Source organism: Sinocyclocheilus anshuiensis, unplaced genomic scaffold (assembly GCF_001515605.1).
Source record: "Sinocyclocheilus anshuiensis isolate Anshui unplaced genomic scaffold, SAMN03320099.WGS_v1.1 scaffold813, whole genome shotgun sequence".
Taxonomy (NCBI): Eukaryota; Metazoa; Chordata; class Actinopteri; order Cypriniformes; family Cyprinidae; genus Sinocyclocheilus; species Sinocyclocheilus anshuiensis.
The window spans coordinates 1,992,591-2,010,005 of NW_015540942.1; the positions used below are offsets into that span (position 1 = coordinate 1,992,591).

The following is a 17,415-nucleotide window of genomic DNA, read 5'->3' on the forward strand; positions in this document are numbered from 1 at the left end:
AGGGAGGGGACGCAAGCAGCGCAGAACCCGGATGCTGATGCTGCGCGTGTCGGATGGGGAGAAGGAATACAGGGAGAGTGAACGCTAGAAACCAGAGAAAGGCCCCACTGACAGAGGGACTGCTATCCTTGCGGTCACAAGGCAACCGAAGCGAACGGATTAAAGCCAGGCGGTTTCAAGCGACTGTAACGCAAACTCGAAAGAATGACTCCACGCGCGGTAGCCGAGGCGACGGGAGGAGAGCGCGAGAAGATGCTGTGATGTGCTCATAGCCAGCGCGAGCGTGCGGGAGGAAGGGAGGGGGAGAGGAGGCTCCTACGCTAGTTAGAAGATGCTTGTATTTTGACCAGCAATGTGTCCCGTACGAATAAAGCAAGCGATTTCTGCGCAAACACTGTAGCTTACAAAAGCGCAATGTACACTTGGCACGCGCCCGGTGGATTAATTGGCGGATTCATGTGACGGAAGACACCGAGGCTTTCTTTCGCGAAAGGGTGGCTGTTTTCTCCCGTACAGTTCTCCCATATTTCCGGATGTGAGGCCTGGAAGATACCAGTAGTTTATATCAGGCACGTCGGGACGCTCATCCTTTACATCCAAACATTTATTAAAATAAAACGAAACACTTTGAAGAGTCAGGGACAAAAGAAAGATTCACTTAATCTTAGACAGAATAATACGTATAAGTTGTCACAAACCGGATGTGCGGTTCTTTCTCAGAATAGATGTGGCCAAGTTTTTAATAAATAGGTCACTTGCAGTTTAGCAACAACGTTGTATAGTCTACATGAATATAGTTTTAAAGAAAAGATACCGGCGAAAACAAACTAATGACTGAACCAGGCTGCCTATTATTCCTGTTATCTTTACCTGTCTTCTATATTCATAATCATTTTGGTGTCATTCACAGCTATTATCTGATGTAGTCATATAGTAGCCTATCGGCCCAGATTTAATCGTGTCCCCTCATCATTCATCCAACAGCAGCCACAGGCCGTTTAAATCGCAATAACAGCTGAAGTGTGGCGTATAGGCTCGGCTGAACAAGCAACTCTTGTTTATTTTTTTGATATTTTCGAACGGAAAATGTTACCGATCCATTTCCACGAACTTTAAGGAGACGGCAGATGTTTGGGAGTGGGCCACGGCACTGACAGCACGCCTCAGCATCCCTGTGTCATCGCTCACCGTCTGTGATGTCTGTACGGCGGAGCTATTACGTGAGCAGGACAGGCACCGGTGGATACATTGTGAAAATACACTGATTTACCCGCTTATATTGTGACACAAAAGCTCTGTCGAACGAAATGTCCAGTAAGGAGTTGTCGGGGAGTCAGGCAGCTCAGTATGTCGGGCCCTACCGACTGGAGAAGACGCTGGGGAAGGGCCAGACAGGTAAGAGCATTTCCTCTTTGGGATATTAGCACTCAGTTAATGCACTGGAATAAATTCTGCTCTACTTCGCGCGTCTCATTAAAGAATTAATCTGTTGAAAGGTTGATTCGGCAATAAGCAAAGCAGTTAATGTGTGTGCAGGGGTGTTTCAGCTGATGAAATGTAATGAGGCACGGAGGCAAGTGACAGGCCAGTGCTTGAGGGAGGAAGATTATTTTTCATCTTTCTGGCGTTTTATTTTATATATATATATATATATATATTTATGTTTATATTTGTTATAAAATAGTGACTATCAATTTCAATACCCTAACGATGCTAGTACTTGTCCTAGGCATATCTATTCAGTTATTCCAGGTTGCTAGTTACTTGTACTTACACTTTTGCTATTGCATTAGAGACAGACATATATTCCATTGTTACTTGTAACAAATCGCACAATTTGCCACTGAATTCTAAAGGAAACTGGTTCAACTTTTCACTTTCCATTGTAGCTGGAACTAGTTTTACTAGTAACTGTTCAATAGATTCTAGTCCTGATTAGTTATTTCAATAGTTAGTATATCTATTCTAGTAGTTTTGCTAGTGCTCATTTATTTGATATTGGTGCATATTTATGGGAAACTAGAAACTGTTGTAACATTTCTTTTCTCACTAGATATTAAATGTTTACAGTGTTGTTGGTAATGACTAGTCAGCTACTTAAGTTCAATGAAACAAGTAACAACTTAAATACATACAAGATTTGCAACAAATTGCAATTTGTTACCAGTAACTATGAAACAGGTAAAGCAACTAGTAAAGAAATGAGTATAAGTACTATACTAATGTAAAATGTTACTAGTAAAATTGAAAATGATTCCAATCTCTATTAGATTACTAGTTATTAACAAAGGTACTAGTCATTGTAAACCTGGATACTAGTTCGTTTTAAGGTATAACAATTGCTTTTCACCGATCTGTTCTGAATGCAAAGGCCAGACAGATCCTGTTTGTCAGTACATTGTAAATAGGATCTGAATGTGCACAAGAGTGATATAGATCTACATACATTAGGAAGTAGACTGTTTTTTGGCAAGTAAAAGAGGGTGTCCATTAACGATTTATGTGACTGTCTATATGAGCAGTATGTACTGGTGTTTTTAGGATTTTTTTTTTGGAGTGTGCATAATTCATAGTGTTTTTGTTAGTGCTGCTTTTTTTCCAAGTGTAATAGTTTGGAAATGGGAATTGATTACTTAAAATTCTGCAGTCTGAAAGTTGCAGCCATATGTTGTCTACTTTTCCATTTTTACAAGTGCATCTCGTCTGGATTTTAATGTTGTCCACTTTTAAAATGCTTCTATGAAGAATGAACATCTGTGTTCCTCTTGCAGGTCTGGTGAAGTTAGGAATTCATTGTATTACAGGACAGAAGGTGGCCATAAAGATAGTTAACAGAGAAAAGCTATCAGAGTCTGTTCTTATGAAAGTAAGTTTTGCATACAATGAATTTACAACGGAAATGTCTAAAAGTTCTAGTTTTTCTCAGTCACCTCCTGCTTACGCAGCATTTTCTTATTTACAGTAACTCTTCAATAACACAGCAGCTGCATAACTCCAACTGCTTTATTAACCACAGTATTTGCTGCATCTGCCCTAATGTTCTGTGCTAAACAAATGCAAGACTCTCCCTGCTAAGTCATTTTTGTCCATGTCTACTGTTGATTGTCAGACTCTTGTTAATCTATTGACTATATTGGTTCACTTTTAATTGAGAGTGATCAACTTTGCTTGGTTATTTCCTACATCAAGGTTGCTCCTTTTCCCTATTGAACTCTCATTCAGTGTTCCTCGCTCTCCCCGTTTCTGCAGGTGGAGAGAGAGATAGCTATTCTTAAACTAATAGAGCACCCTCATGTCCTAAAACTGTATGATGTGTACGAGAATAACAAATATCTGTAAGTACTGCTGTTTCTCCACACATCTGAAGCATGTATGGCCTTGTCTCGTCTTGTCTTGTCTTGTCTTGTCTTGTCCAGACTTACATCCTGCATTCTTTAGAGGTGTGCTTGTGTGTACCATTTCATGTGTATCTATCTCTGTGCATTTGTTTCATAAATGTCTTTCTCATTCTCTCAGGTATCTAGTGCTGGAACATGTATCTGGTGGGGAGCTATTTGACTACCTGGTAAAGAAAGGCAGATTGACGCCAAAAGAGGCTCGAAAGTTCTTCAGACAAATCATATCTGCTCTGGACTTCTGTCACAGTCACTCTATATGGTAAATGTCTCTTTTTACCTTTTTATTTAATGTGCTGCACACACTGATTCCTTTACGTGCATATTTTTTTTTCCAATATTTCTGCGACTTTAGGAATATGAGGATGTGTGTTGAAATGAAAACGTGCGGCCAAGTTAAGAAGGCAGAGCTGACTTGCATTATTTCAATATATGGGTTACTTTACATGTACACAGATACACTACTGTTCAAAAATTTGGGGTCAGTAAGATTTTTTATTTTTTTATTTTTTTAAAGAAATTAATACTTTTATTCAGTAAGGGTGCATTAAATTGATAAAACGACATTTATAATGTTATACAATGTCTATTTCAAATAAATACTGTTCTTTTGAACTTTCTATTCATCAAAGAATCCTGAAAAATGTATAATGGTTTACACAAAAATATTAAGCAGCACAACTGTTATCAACGTTGATAAGAAATGCTTCTTGAGCAGCAAATCAGCATATTTGAATGATTTCTGAAGGATCATGTGACACTGAAGACTGGAGTAATGACTGCTGAAAATTCAGCTTTGCCATCACAGGAATAAATTAGATTTTTAAAATATATTCAAATAGACAACAGTTACTTTAAATGGTAATAATATTATTGTTTTACTGTATTTTTGATCAAATAAATGCAGCCTCGGTGAGCATATTAAGAGACTTCTTTCAAAAACATTTAACAACTCTTACCAACCCCAAACTTTTTTTTTTTTTTTGCAATATTGAACGTATGTTGAATGTTGAAAAAATAAACAAAACAAATAAAGCAAGTATATGTATTACAAAACTTTGTGATTTATTCTTGTTACATGTACTGCAGAGTATGCTACACAAAAAATCTCTTTCTCAGACCTTTCTCAAAGGTCTTTCTCACTCTGTAAAATAATTGTAAAATAATTTCAGATACTTCAGGAAAAATATTACAATATACAAAAGTATATTACAATGTTGTCATTGCATTTTTTTTCCAGCCACAGAGATCTTAAGCCTGAAAACCTCCTGCTTGATGAGAAGAATAATATCAGGATTGCTGACTTTGGCATGGCCTCCCTACAGGTTGGGGAGAGTCTGCTGGAGACCAGCTGTGGGTCAGTAGTTTGTGTTTGTGTGCTTTTAATACTGTATTAATGATGATGAAGTATAAATGCTCTATATTATGTATCTGCAGATCACCCCATTATGCATGTCCTGAGGTCATCAGGGTAAGGACGAAGCTCTAAGAGCAAAAGCACCATATGTTTTAACATATAAATCTCATAGGTTCATATTTTACAAAACAACCAGTGCTTATCTGTACTTAGTGTTTAGTTCTTTTTTTCACAGGGAGAGAAATACGATGGACGTCGGGCAGATGTATGGAGCTGTGGGGTTATTCTCTTTGCTCTGCTGGTGGTGAGAAGCTTGCTGCATCTTATATTTGTCATTTCCAACATTTTCACCATATTTAATACCTTCCTTACACGCCTTATTAAAACGGTCAGTGGCTGGAAAATAAATGTTTTATGTCACAAAATTGCCATTGATTGTAGGGATAATGCAGGCTTTATGCTCTTGGTTGCACTCAGAAATGTGTGTGAATTGTAACATTTCACCTCACAGGGAGCGTTGCCCTTTGACCATGATAACCTGCGTCAACTGTTGGAGAAGGTGAAGAGTGGGGTATTTCACATGCCTCACTTCATTCCTCCAGACTGCCAGGCTCTCCTCCGTGGCATGATTGAGGTTAACCCTGAGAAACGCTTCACGGTATGCAACACGAAACTCAATGCACCTATATAGAAATTGCATATACACTACCGTTCAAAGTGTTGAGGTTGGTAAGAGACTGCATTTATTTGACCAATAATACAGTAAAACAGTTATAAATTTGAAATAATCTTAGAATTTGAAATAATTGTTTTCTATTATCAACATTATATATATATCTTTTACACTTTTTATCACTTTATCAATTTAATGCATCCTTGCTGAATAAAAGTATTAATTTCTTAGTGTATTGCCAAGGATTGTTTATGATAATTCTTGATTTTTTTCTTTTCTCAGTTGGAAGAAATACAAAAGCACCCCTGGTATCAGTAAGTATCATGTGAGGTACCGTGAACAGTTCAGAAAAGATAATTATTTACTGACTCTCATGCCATTTCAAACCTGTATGCTGTTATTTTTTTCCATGGAACACAAAAGTGAAAATATTCGAGTGGCACTTTTTCATACATCAACAGTTTTATAGTGTGTCTGTCAAGCTCCAAAATGTTCTGTGCAACAGTCAGACTGAATGTTGCTTTTAAATAAAAATCTTGCCATCCAGTCTAGCATTCAGCCAAATATTGCGTCAGGTTGCATGTCAATGACATCATCAAATGTCATGGGTTCTCAAACGTCTCATGATCAAACGTCATTGACATGATGGCTTGTGTCATATGTACACATTACGAGCAGAAATAACAACATAACCTTGGGTCTGCTCTTCACACAAAGCTATCATACTGTATGTCACCTGAAGATCTGGAATATAGCCTTTTCTTTGTCTTTTTTTGGAACTTGTCAGTCAAGGTCACTATGCAGTGCAAAAATTCTCCTTCTGTGTTACACAGAACTATTAAATTAAAAGTGGATTTTATTTTTTATGTTGTATGTAATGCCTACATGTGCACTCCACATTGATTTGCTTGTGTGTCTGTGTGTCTTTCTGTCTCAGAGGGGGCAGGAACGAGCCATGTCCAGAGCAGCCACCCCCGAGGCGTGTGTGTGTGAAGAGGATTCTGTCTCTTACAGATCTGGACCCTGATGTTCTGGAGAGCATGCACTCCTTGGGCTGCTTCAGAGACCGTGTCAAGCTCACCAGAGACCTGCAGTGTGAAGAGTGAGTCTGTGTGACATCTTAGCCTGTAATTCAGAAAAGAATAGTGCACAAACTCAAGATTTCAAGGATTTGTACTTCAAACAAGATACAACTTAAAGGGACCTTAAAGGTCCCATGGCATGAAAATTTCACTTTATGAGGTTTTTTAACCATCCAAAAAGCAGCATGTCATGGGACCTTTAAAAGGATAGTTCACTCAAAAAATTATTTTACTCACTCCAATCATGTATGAATTACTTTCTTCAGTAAAACCCAAAAGAAGATATTTTGAAGAATGCTTTTGTCAATACAATGAAAGTCAGTTCTGACTTGCATCTCTCCCTTCCCAGAGAAAACCAGGAGAAGTTGATCTACTATCTTCTGTTGGACAGAAAGGAGCGCTACCCTAGTTATGAAGATGAACTTCTTCCACCCAGAAATGATGTTGGTGAGTGAGCATGAACATCTTCCACCCAGAAATGATGTTGGTGAGTGAGCTTTTGCAGTTCAGGCCTGTGTGTGTTGCTGTCATGTTCAAAGCTAGTCACAGAACACCATGAGAATAGTTGGTAACCTAGAAAGCACGCTGGTGCTTTAGGCCTGAAAGTAAGCCAGTTTAATTTAAGAGCTCTAAGGCAAACATCAGTGATTTGTAAATGTAACATATTGAGGGCTTGTTCCCCAAAATAAACAGATCAAGACCAGACCAGGACTAAAAAGAGACTTCAAGGTGAAGAATCATCATCATTAAGAGGTTGACAGGGAAGGGAACCACAACGTAGCATGTGGTTGTTAGGGCAGCGTAGCGAGTATGAGAGCAGGTGCTGCAGGTTGGATCAGAAATGGACTTCCTAATGTATACAGAACAAATGAATGAAAAGTTGTCAGTCTGGCACCGATGCTGACATGATTTTTGTCATTTTCCATTTACTTACATACATTTTGTTTATTAAGAGGCTTATTATTTGAAAGGCATGTCTCGCCCTTATAGGGCTATACAATTAATTGAAATAAAAATGTAAATAATCAAAATAAATTTGCTTATCAAAAAAATCTAAAAGTCGTGCACTGAGAACAACAACATTTTGTTACATTGTTACATTCATGTAATTGTAACCATTACAAGCAGTTTTTCAGCAAAATACAGTTTTGAAGGTTTAACATGTGAAAGTAAAGAAATTAGGATGGAAATATATTACCATTGAAATACATTGAAATAATTACTATTGTAATGTAAAAAAGCTAATAATAATATGAATTTATGAATGTAAAGTGGACTGAGACATTAAACTGAAGTGGACTAAAGAGATTTGAGTCCCCTTTAAGTTTCAGGTACAATGTGAAAATGAAAAGAACTGAACTTTTATTTATTTAATTAATTAATGAATTTAACTGAAAGAGTTCTGAGTTGATTCTTTATATGAGTGTGGGCCAAGCATTAATTTGGAGAAAAAAGGCATAACTCATAATTTTGTAGTTTTTGCACACTTTATTTCTATGTAGTTTTTAATCCTTTTTGCCTCAAAATCTAAGCTGCAACAAATTGTCGGATGTTAAATGTTTATCGTATTGCAGTGCAAATCTTACAGAATCTTGCCAAAATATGAGAAAATAATTGCAATCCGATTTTTTGACCAAATCATGCAACCCTAATACGCTACTGTCCATCATTTCACTGTCATGCCATGATTCATCTCTCATGCAGCACGTTGTATCCAGGTAAAATTAACCCTGTTGCTTAGAAGCTTTCTGACTCTTATCAACACATTGAAGAGACTACTTTTTCAGCTTCTATGCTAATTTCCCTTCTAACACTGTAATACAGATAATCACTGCTGCATTGCATTGTATATTTGATATATAGTTATATATAGGAATGTAACGATTAACTGCGAGCCGGTTGAAAATCGATTCAAATATGTGACGATTCAAATCGGTTGAGATGCTAAATATATAAAAACAAACCTTAGATTCCATCATGGATATAGTAAGGTTCGTAATGTGACTTGTTCATGAAGAGTACACAGTCGATGTTTGTGTTACAGTGGGTGTATGTTTGTGGTTGTGGTTGTGTGATCAGATCCTCCCCGTAAGCGGGTGGACTCGCCCATGTTGACCCGTCATGGGCGTTGTCGGCCGGAGAGAAAGAGTCTGGAGGTACTGAGTGTGACAGAGCAGGGCTCTCCGACACCTCCCCGCAGAGCACTGGATACCTCTGCACATAGCCAGAGGTACATGCAAAATGTTTAAGATAACTTGTATTTACCTTCATCTGAAAGTCAAGCTTAATATACCACATGTGCCTTCTGTTCAACTTCCAAGTGCCTTCCAAAAAAAATGCAGATAAAAAAAGTGGGTAAATTCACTAATGAATTGCACAACTTCTGTGTGATATGGCAATTTTAGCACAAAAATGTGTTTTACCATGCAGTATTGTGCATTTAACCATGCTCTCTTGTGCATTAATTTTTTTCTATGTAAACTAGACTTGTTATAGATGCACCTTATTCACAAAAAAGCTATTTGCCTCTCATAATTTAATTGAAAAGACTTGTTTGTGCGCATGTTCTATTGATCATTAATCATGGCAACAGTGAATGGCGTTTTACATGGTACACGGCAAGTTTTTTCTGATGTGTACAAAAAGGAAGAGCTTATACTAGTGAGTGAAAATATTTCATCAAGGATAATTACTGTATGAATATTGCATTTTTGTTGTATGTAAGTGAAAGATAATAAAGCAAAATTATAAAGATTAAAATGACATGTATGTTACGTTTAGGCGTCATTGAGCTCACGAAAATCAACAACAGCGAGTATTATATCTTCTTCCTTGTTATTTTTTGAACCTGTAACGGTCGTGATTATACTAAATTTTGATTGATCAATGACACGCATTAGTTGAAAAAAACAACAACTTTTTAATCTTCCACAGTGTGCACCGCTAGTAGTTGTGCATGACAAAGTGCCTGGACTCTTGTGAACACAAGCCGACACTGGTCCCATCTCTCAGATTCAAAATTAACTTGCAATTGCTGCATACCATGTAAAATGTTCTTAATTCATCAAACGATGACCAAATGATAAAAAAATATGTCCAGAACCACAGTGTAGAGCAGGGTTCCTCAATTAGTTTTTGCCGAGGGCCGAATTCTGCCAACAATACCAAGCCAAGGGCCATTGAAGGGCCGCCTATTGAGGAACCCTGGTGTAGAGCAAATAAACAGCACTATAAGTTGGTGCAATTCATTCCTAGTGAATTTCCCACTAAGAGTTTTACTTACACTAGATGTGTGTATATCGAAAAAAAATTAATATATCTGTGAACATAAAGGGATGTTTGACTGATATGTCCTGGTGTTCTGATAGGTCTCGGTCAGTTAGCGGAGCTTCAACCGGCCTCTCATCCAGTCCCCTCAGCAGCCCTCGAGTAAGTTACTCCTCACCTTTAACTGAAATTGAATTAGAAGTAAAATACTACTATGTAGAGCTCAGTTTACAATGGTGAAAGGTATTGTGATTGTTCTTGTTATTGTGGTATGAATAGCAAAGCTGAACTGGATTCAGCTGCTCTTTTTATGTTCATCTATCATACTGTCCTCATACTGGAGTCATTATCCACACCAAACTCACACAAAAATGTTAAGCTTGTTTTAACTTGCATTTTGCACATTAATTAACCACCTAATTGTTTACTAATTTATACTAGATTTCACGTGCTTCTCAATGAGCTATGTATCATTTTCCTAACTCTTCTCAGTTTAATTCTAATGTTAATAATCATATACCCATATCTTTCATTAACGCTCATGACCATTGCTGTGTCCATCTCTCCATTCCTCTTTCCTGCTTCCACCACCCAGTCCAAAGACCCCAAAGCAGGAAGTTCCACCACACCCCGGGCGTCCCAACGCGCACCTGACCAAAAAACCCAGACCCTACCCTCAAAAGCAGCCTCTGACCGTCCCCACCTGCAGTCTATGAAGTCCCTCCCCCTGCAGACTCCTCCGTCTCCTTCACCCTCCCCCTCTCCGCTCCTGTCCCCCATCCCTCGCTTCTTCTTCCCTGCTCCTTCTGTCCTGAAGTCTGTCACTAAGACCATCTATCCTAACTCTGCCCATGTGTCGCAGGTCACCCCACAGGGCTCCCCACTCCCCACCCCTCTGGGGACTCCTGTGCACCATCCCCAGCACCCCCCTCCCACCCCGCCCTCCTCCTCCTCTTCTTCCTCCTCCTCACGAGCTGACACTGGAGGACACGCCTCAACTCCTTCAAGAACAACCTGCTGGGTTCGCCACGCTTCCACCGCCGAAGGCTACAGGGTGAGAGGAACATCGCCTTATTATTGCTGTCATTGAGTCAAACATCATTGTAACATTTTTTATTTGTTTCAATAGTTCCTACGTCAGAAGATATGTCCAGTTTAACTCCAGAGTCCAGCCCAGAGTAAGTATTTATATATATATATACAGTATATATATTACCTTTGTAATACCTTCACCATTATCTTCATGTTAATCTTTAAAACAAGAAATAAATTAAAATATCAATGTTAAATGTAATCTTTAACAAATTTCGATATATTCATTTTTCATACTGTACATTCTGTTTTGTTATTACTATAACTAAAACTAATACAAATAATTTTTATTATTCGAAATAAAGATGAAATGAAATTAAAAATATATTAGATGAAAAAGTGAAACAAAAACGTATGTACTATTATATACTGTAATAGTACATAACACTAAAATAACTGTGCATTATAATGTTGTGATACTTAAATTCGATTAAAAAATAAAACCAGTGGTTTTAAATGCTTCAGTGTTTAATCTTACATTTATTTACACAAAGTAGAATTTTAATATTAGTAATTTATTGGTTATCAGCTATAACATGAAAACAATTACAAAATTGTAATATTGGTGCATTTTACATGTGCTATGTGTTATACGTTCAGTGTTGCCACAGCAAAAACTATGATTCAGTGTGTTTGTTCTGAAGCTTTTTCAGCATATTTGGCTACTTTTCCCTGAACATGTACAATTCTAGGAATGAAGGCAGATGAGAAGACCCTTGCAAAAGTATTTTTTGTATTTTCAAAGACAGAGGTGTAAAGAGTACCTGAAAACCATACTTGAGTAAAAGTACAGATACCTTACAGTAAAAACTCCATTACAAGTTACAAGTCACCTACTCCAAAACGACTTGAGTAAAAGTCTTAGAGTATCTGATTTAAAAAGTGCTTAAGTATTTTACTTATACTAAATACAGACTCAAAGATGCACTGGTCAAAGGACATGCCAGTGAAAAACAAGTAAGATTTGATTTATGAGTAGACCAATCATATTTATTTTCTAAAACCAAAATAAAACTGAACACCTCAAAATTGCAAAAAAAAAAAAAAAAAACATTCTTTCTAATGGCGTTTGATGCATGATGCATAACAATTCAGTTGCGTTTCAATGATCTGACAGCAAAAAGTCAGACATATTTCTGTATAATAAGTGTCTTTGATGAGAAAGTATCTGCCTTAAAGCATAAATGTCAACATTTTGCCAGGCTCATTGAACATTATGATTCAACAAACCTTGTAAAAGTTATGATGTAAAAGCATGTCCTGCCGCCGCGCGATTTCCCCGTTGATTCTGCGTCGCGATCTGCTCTAAACAGCTGAAAGCCCGGCAGACTCAACGCGCTGTCCGGAATGGAGTCTTTCAGCCAGGTTTCCGTGAAACACAGAGCAGCAGAGTTTGAAAAATCCTTATTTGTCCGGGAGAGCAGAAGGAGCTTGTCCGTTTTGTTGGGTAGAGAGCGGAGGTTTGCCAGATGGATGCTAGGCAACGGCGTTCTGAATCCGCGCTGCCTGAGCTTCACGAGTGCGCCGGCTCGCTTCCCCCGTCTGCGTGTCCTGAAGCGTTTGGTCAGCGCCGCAGCTCCCCCGACTACAGTGTCCAGCAAAACATCAGAATAGTCGAAAACCGGTGAAATATCGGGTGGTGTGTACTGCCGAATGTCCAGCAATTCGTCTCTGGTGAAACTGATTGCAGGGATATAACTAAAGACAGGACAAACTAACAAAAACATAAAAACAACTGCGGAGCACGCCACGGAGGCAGCCATCAGCGTCGGCGCCATCTTCGAATGTCACTTCTTTTGTAGAGGAAATAAACTGGTGCAGATAAATCTAGGTGCCATGCAAAATGTAATGTGTAACTGCAACACTCATTACAAATGTAATGGAGTAAAGAGTACAGATACTTATTAAAAAATGTAGTGGAATAGAGAGTAGAAGTTGCTAATATCTTTGATACTCAGTAAAACTACAGAGTATCCAAAAAGATAATCAAGTACAGTAATTAATTACATTTACTCAAATACTTTACACCACTGTTCAAAGATAATTTATTTATCCATTCTTATTTATCCAAATAACTAGATCCATTCATGCTGTTAAAACGTCCATAATGTGTATTCGCTGTAGAATGAGAGCCATGAAACTGCATGTGTAATGTATGTTTTGTGTATTAATCTACATATAATTTGATCTTTTTCTATAGGCTGGCAAAGAAGTCGTGGTTTGGAAATTTCATCAGTCTGGAAAGGGAAGAGCAAATTTTTGTGGTGATCAGAGACAAGCCACTAAGCTCAATCAAGGCTGACATTGTCCACGCCTTCCTATCGGTTAGTATCATTTTAATATGTTATGTGTTTCCTTTCCTCTTCCTCCTTCTCTTCATCTTCCTCTTCACTTCAAATAAGCTTTGTTCATTATTTTTTGATGTATGTCTCTGTTCTCCTCTAGATTCCCTCCCTGAGTCACAGTGTCATCTCTCAGACAAGTTTCCGGGCGGAGTACAAGTCCTCCGGAGGTCCGTCTGTCTTCCAGAAGCCTGTCAAATTTCAGGTTGACATTGCCTTTTCTGAGGGAGTGAGAGAACGAGAGAGGGAGAAAGAGAGAGAAAGGGAGGGAAGGAGAGAGACTGGCATCTACAGCGTCACCTTCACCCTGTTATCAGGTATTTAAAAAGATGAGAGAGCCAGTGTCATGAGTCTGTACATGCTGTCATTTCTACAAATGTTATAATATTGTTTTTCAGGTCCTAGTCGCAGGTTTAAAAGAGTGGTAGAGACCATTCAAGCTCAGCTTCTCAGTACACATGACCAGCCCTCTGTGCAGGCGCTTACAGGTGACTGTTCCATGTCTACACTTCCCCCCAAAAACATCTCATACACAATAAGTTAGATGTATCCCCCCCATTTCATTTTATTATTTTTTTTTTGTATTTTGCATGTACATTAGTTGTTACTCTATAAAAACTAATGTACACTTAATTTCTGGCAATATTGTTGACTTGATTGCATAGACACTATTTGAAGAGAACTGAACTGAGCTGGACAATGACATCACTGAATCAATGATGAACTGACTTTAACTGAAAAATTGAGTGTTTACTATTGTCCTCTTGTATTATCGACACACTGTTTTCCTGTGTAACACTGTAAAGCTGCTTTCACACAATTTGTATTGTATAAAGCGCTATATAGTGTAACGGGGTGAAGAATCACACGACAAGTAATCTCAATCAATACCCCGGAGGGTGGATTTATTGGGGTGATGGGTGTTAGTGAAAAAGGTCCAGGTAGGTGCTCCGGTGCCGTGCGTGCTCTCTTCCGTGTTCCCAGTGCAGAGGGTCCGTGCAGTGCTCCTGTGGGGCTGGTCGGTCACACGCTGCTTTCTGTGGGAAAAGTGAGAGGGCGAGTTAGTGCTCAGTCTCATGGAGGAATCTCCTAGATGGCAGGGCTTGCGTGGCTTATGTAGCCGCCGCCTGATGAGGTGCAGCTGTGACCGATCAGCCTGTGATGATGATGGCCAGGTGCTCCTCGCTTGTTTCCAGGGCGACGCTGATGAAGCTTCGGGACACTCGTCACAATAGATAAAGTGACTTGACTTGACTTCACTAATTGCAAGTTTCAGTTTTAGGGCAGCCAAAGTTTATGTGGTAACTGGTATAATTTAAAAATGAAAAAACAACAACTTAAAACAAGATTAAACTTTATCTTTAAGTAAATATCCAGTGGCATTTTCATGCATAATGCAGGCAAAATGTGTAGGTTTTACATTTTATAATATACCATGTACCAAAATCTAAAACTAAAATTAATTTGTCGCCTTTTTAGATTGATTTTTAGATCTTTTATCTTATTTTTATTAGAGAAATGTGAAGGCTTCAAATTTTTATACTAAAATTCATTTGTGACTATTTCTTTTCTTGATTTTAGTGTACTTTTATTTTTATTTCAGTTAACAAAAATGTTTTCAAATCCCCACCTTCATGCTTTATGTTTTTCTTCTCCCAGATGAGAAAAATGGGCTTTCATCTCGCCCACCCAGCACACCGACCCGTCAGAACTCTCGTCGCTCGGAGGGCGGAGGTGATCGCGGTGAGCGATCAGAACGCGGCGATCGAGGAGAAGGGAGCAGTATTGGCGGTAGTGCGAGTGTACTACAAAGGAAGGGGTCTGGCAAGGATAAAACTCGCCTCCTTTCCTCAAATGGGACCCAGTCTCAGCCCTAAGTGAACTAATCAGACAAGCTTTTGAGCGGGAGGGGACAATCCCCGCTCTTGATTCCCCCCAGACACGACTCCCTCATAGTCCATCTGCACAGTACACAACAACAGGTATACTCAGCCTTGATTTTCACATCACTAGCGGAAACCCTGGGATCCAACTGCAACAATAGGAGAGTCAGGAGTCTATCCACATGGAAGTGTTCTTACATGCAAATAATCGTCTGATGAAAAAATTATGATATCACTTATCCTTCTTAGGAACAAAGGATTTGAAAAGTGGAAGCAAGATGTATCGCTTAATATAAACCCCAGCTATAAATTATTTCATACAGTACAAACAAGGAGATTGACATACCGGTGAACATCCAGTGATCTAATGGCAACAAACTATTTAAGGAGGAACAAACACTAAGTGGGACAGGAAAGAATGTCTCTAAAACTTCATCATCATCATCATAAGCAATGATCCATCAGAAAATCACTAAGAGCTGTTTGAGGTAGAGAAAAGCAAACATGTCGGGAAAAAGTGGGAAGTTCTTCATTCTTAACACCACTTGGAGCACAAAAAAAAAAGGATTTCTAGAACACTATGTAAAGAAAAGAATAGGGATTTTTTTAGAACGGGAATCTATTTTGTAACCCAAGATGCTACTATAGTCCTATGTGACTATACCTTCATGATCTGAGGACAGATGACGCCTTTAGCGAGATGTTAAGTGTTGAAGATATAGGCTATGTTAACACTGATTGTTCAAGCTTGTGCTTTAGATCTTGAACTCTGTGATATGTTGTAGATCAAATAATCAGTCAGTTTCAGATATGCAGTGGAGAGCTGTCCACTGGAAGCTACAGTTGGCAAAATTGGGCGGTTTTAAGTCACTGCAGTTCTGAGAGTACCTCAGATCTACCCCACTCACTAAGCAGGGCACAGAGGGATGAGCAGGCATCTAGATTTCCTATGACATGTTCACACGGAAACCGAACAAGAGGAACAAAATAGCCAGTCACTCCCTTGTGTCATACAAAGAGACAGTGGGAGAAAAAATGTAAAAGCCTCCACTGTTTTCTCATGTGACTCCTGGTAGAACTTCCATAATAAGTGGAAGTCCACAAAAGTCTTTTTTTTGGTTTCTACTTCGATATTTATATTATATTTTAGAGCTGGGATGTGAAATATTTCTGTCAACAAAATGAAGTGAATGTCAAAAAACAAAAATATAAATATTTTAAATTGTAATTGATTTTTTCAGTTAATATTTATGTATCTATCTATTTATTTATGTATTTATTTATTTATGTATTTATTTATTTATTTGGATTGGATTGGATTAGTGTTGAGGCTGGTAAAATCAAAATGACAAGGGTAGAAAATTTGAAATTTAGAAAATGGAAGATAAACTCCCTACTTGTATCTGTTCTCAAATATTTTAAAAACAAAGCTGCAAATGTCCTTTAAAAAAAAACATTTCAAAAGCCTAATATTACCCATCTCATTTTCATTTCATTTTAAATAAAAAAAAAAGCAAACTCACAAAGGATAAAGCTGGAGAACAACTTTGAAAATCATCCAAGCAATGACTCCATGCCTTGGATGTCTCCCACGGGGAAAATACTTTAAAACCTTCCTGGATGTATGACATAAAGACTGAAGTGAACCTTATGGAAGCAGTGGAACAAAACAGAGGGAAGGAGAAGAAGGCCCGCTGTGTTCACTCTTCCTCTTTGAGAATGTTACCCAGACAAGAGCCCAAAGTTTCGGACTCGTGCGTACCGGGCCAGCCCTTCGTACAAAACGCGAGCAGTATTATTTTTTCACACACACACGCACACACACACACACAAAAGAAGACTCCTTCTCAAAACTGACAATATGAAACAAAATGAATGATAACTGGACTTTGATACTGGAATGCACTGTCCTAAAAAAATAGAATTGTATTCAAACAAATAGTTGTCCCTTTCCTCGCCCACCCACGGGAATCGGTGAAGTGCTCTCTTAAGTGCAGACTCAGGATCAGTGGGGCTTTTTAGCTCATTACATTTGTGAATGGGAAGAACCTGATCCTGAATATCCACTTAAAAGCTCTTTCTCCAATGAGCCTCTGCCCTGAAGCCCAGAATCTGACCGTAATGCTCCTCTCTCTCCCTCCCTCCAGTCCACTCTTTTCCTGATGCAAGGAGCACTGAATGCAAAGCAAGGTTTTGCTCTGGTCCTCCCTCTGCCACCATCCCGCAGCCATCACATACACTCCTGCCTAAAAATAGCATAGCGGAAGACAAAGCTTCAGACGGTTCAGTCATCAAGCAGCTCTTGCATCATCCTGAATTGATTT

General features: G+C 38.6%; 1 protein-coding gene across 1 annotated transcript; it reads left to right on the forward strand.

Moving 5' to 3' along the window:
* Positions 1-16,314, forward strand: LOC107689693 (serine/threonine-protein kinase BRSK1-like). The gene is made up of 20 exons (XM_016487812.1): positions 1-1,395; positions 2,772-2,866; positions 3,250-3,335; positions 3,517-3,657; positions 4,636-4,752; positions 4,833-4,866; positions 4,988-5,056; positions 5,264-5,410; positions 5,708-5,739; positions 6,363-6,527; positions 6,857-6,954; positions 8,587-8,737; positions 9,876-9,936; positions 10,370-10,713; positions 10,755-10,828; positions 10,904-10,952; positions 13,067-13,190; positions 13,312-13,525; positions 13,607-13,696; positions 14,868-16,314. Exons 1-20 carry the CDS (start codon positions 1,308-1,310, stop codon positions 15,083-15,085), a joined length of 2,397 nt encoding a protein of 798 aa, XP_016343298.1. The 5' UTR covers positions 1-1,307; the 3' UTR covers positions 15,086-16,314.
* Positions 16,315-17,415: the final 1,101 nt, after the last annotated feature.

Excerpts from the sequence above, each read along its gene's own strand:
- LOC107689693 (XM_016487812.1), top strand. The coding sequence starts at position 1,308 with ATGTCCAGTAAGGAGTTGTCGGGGAGTCAGGCAGCTCAGTATGTCGGG. Across the intron at positions 5,740-6,362 it reads CAAAAGCACCCCTGGTATCA|AGGGGGCAGGAACGAGCCAT; the intron begins GTAAGTATCATG and ends TTTCTGTCTCAG. Across the intron at positions 6,528-6,856 it reads AGAGACCTGCAGTGTGAAGA|AGAAAACCAGGAGAAGTTGA; the intron begins GTGAGTCTGTGT and ends CTCCCTTCCCAG.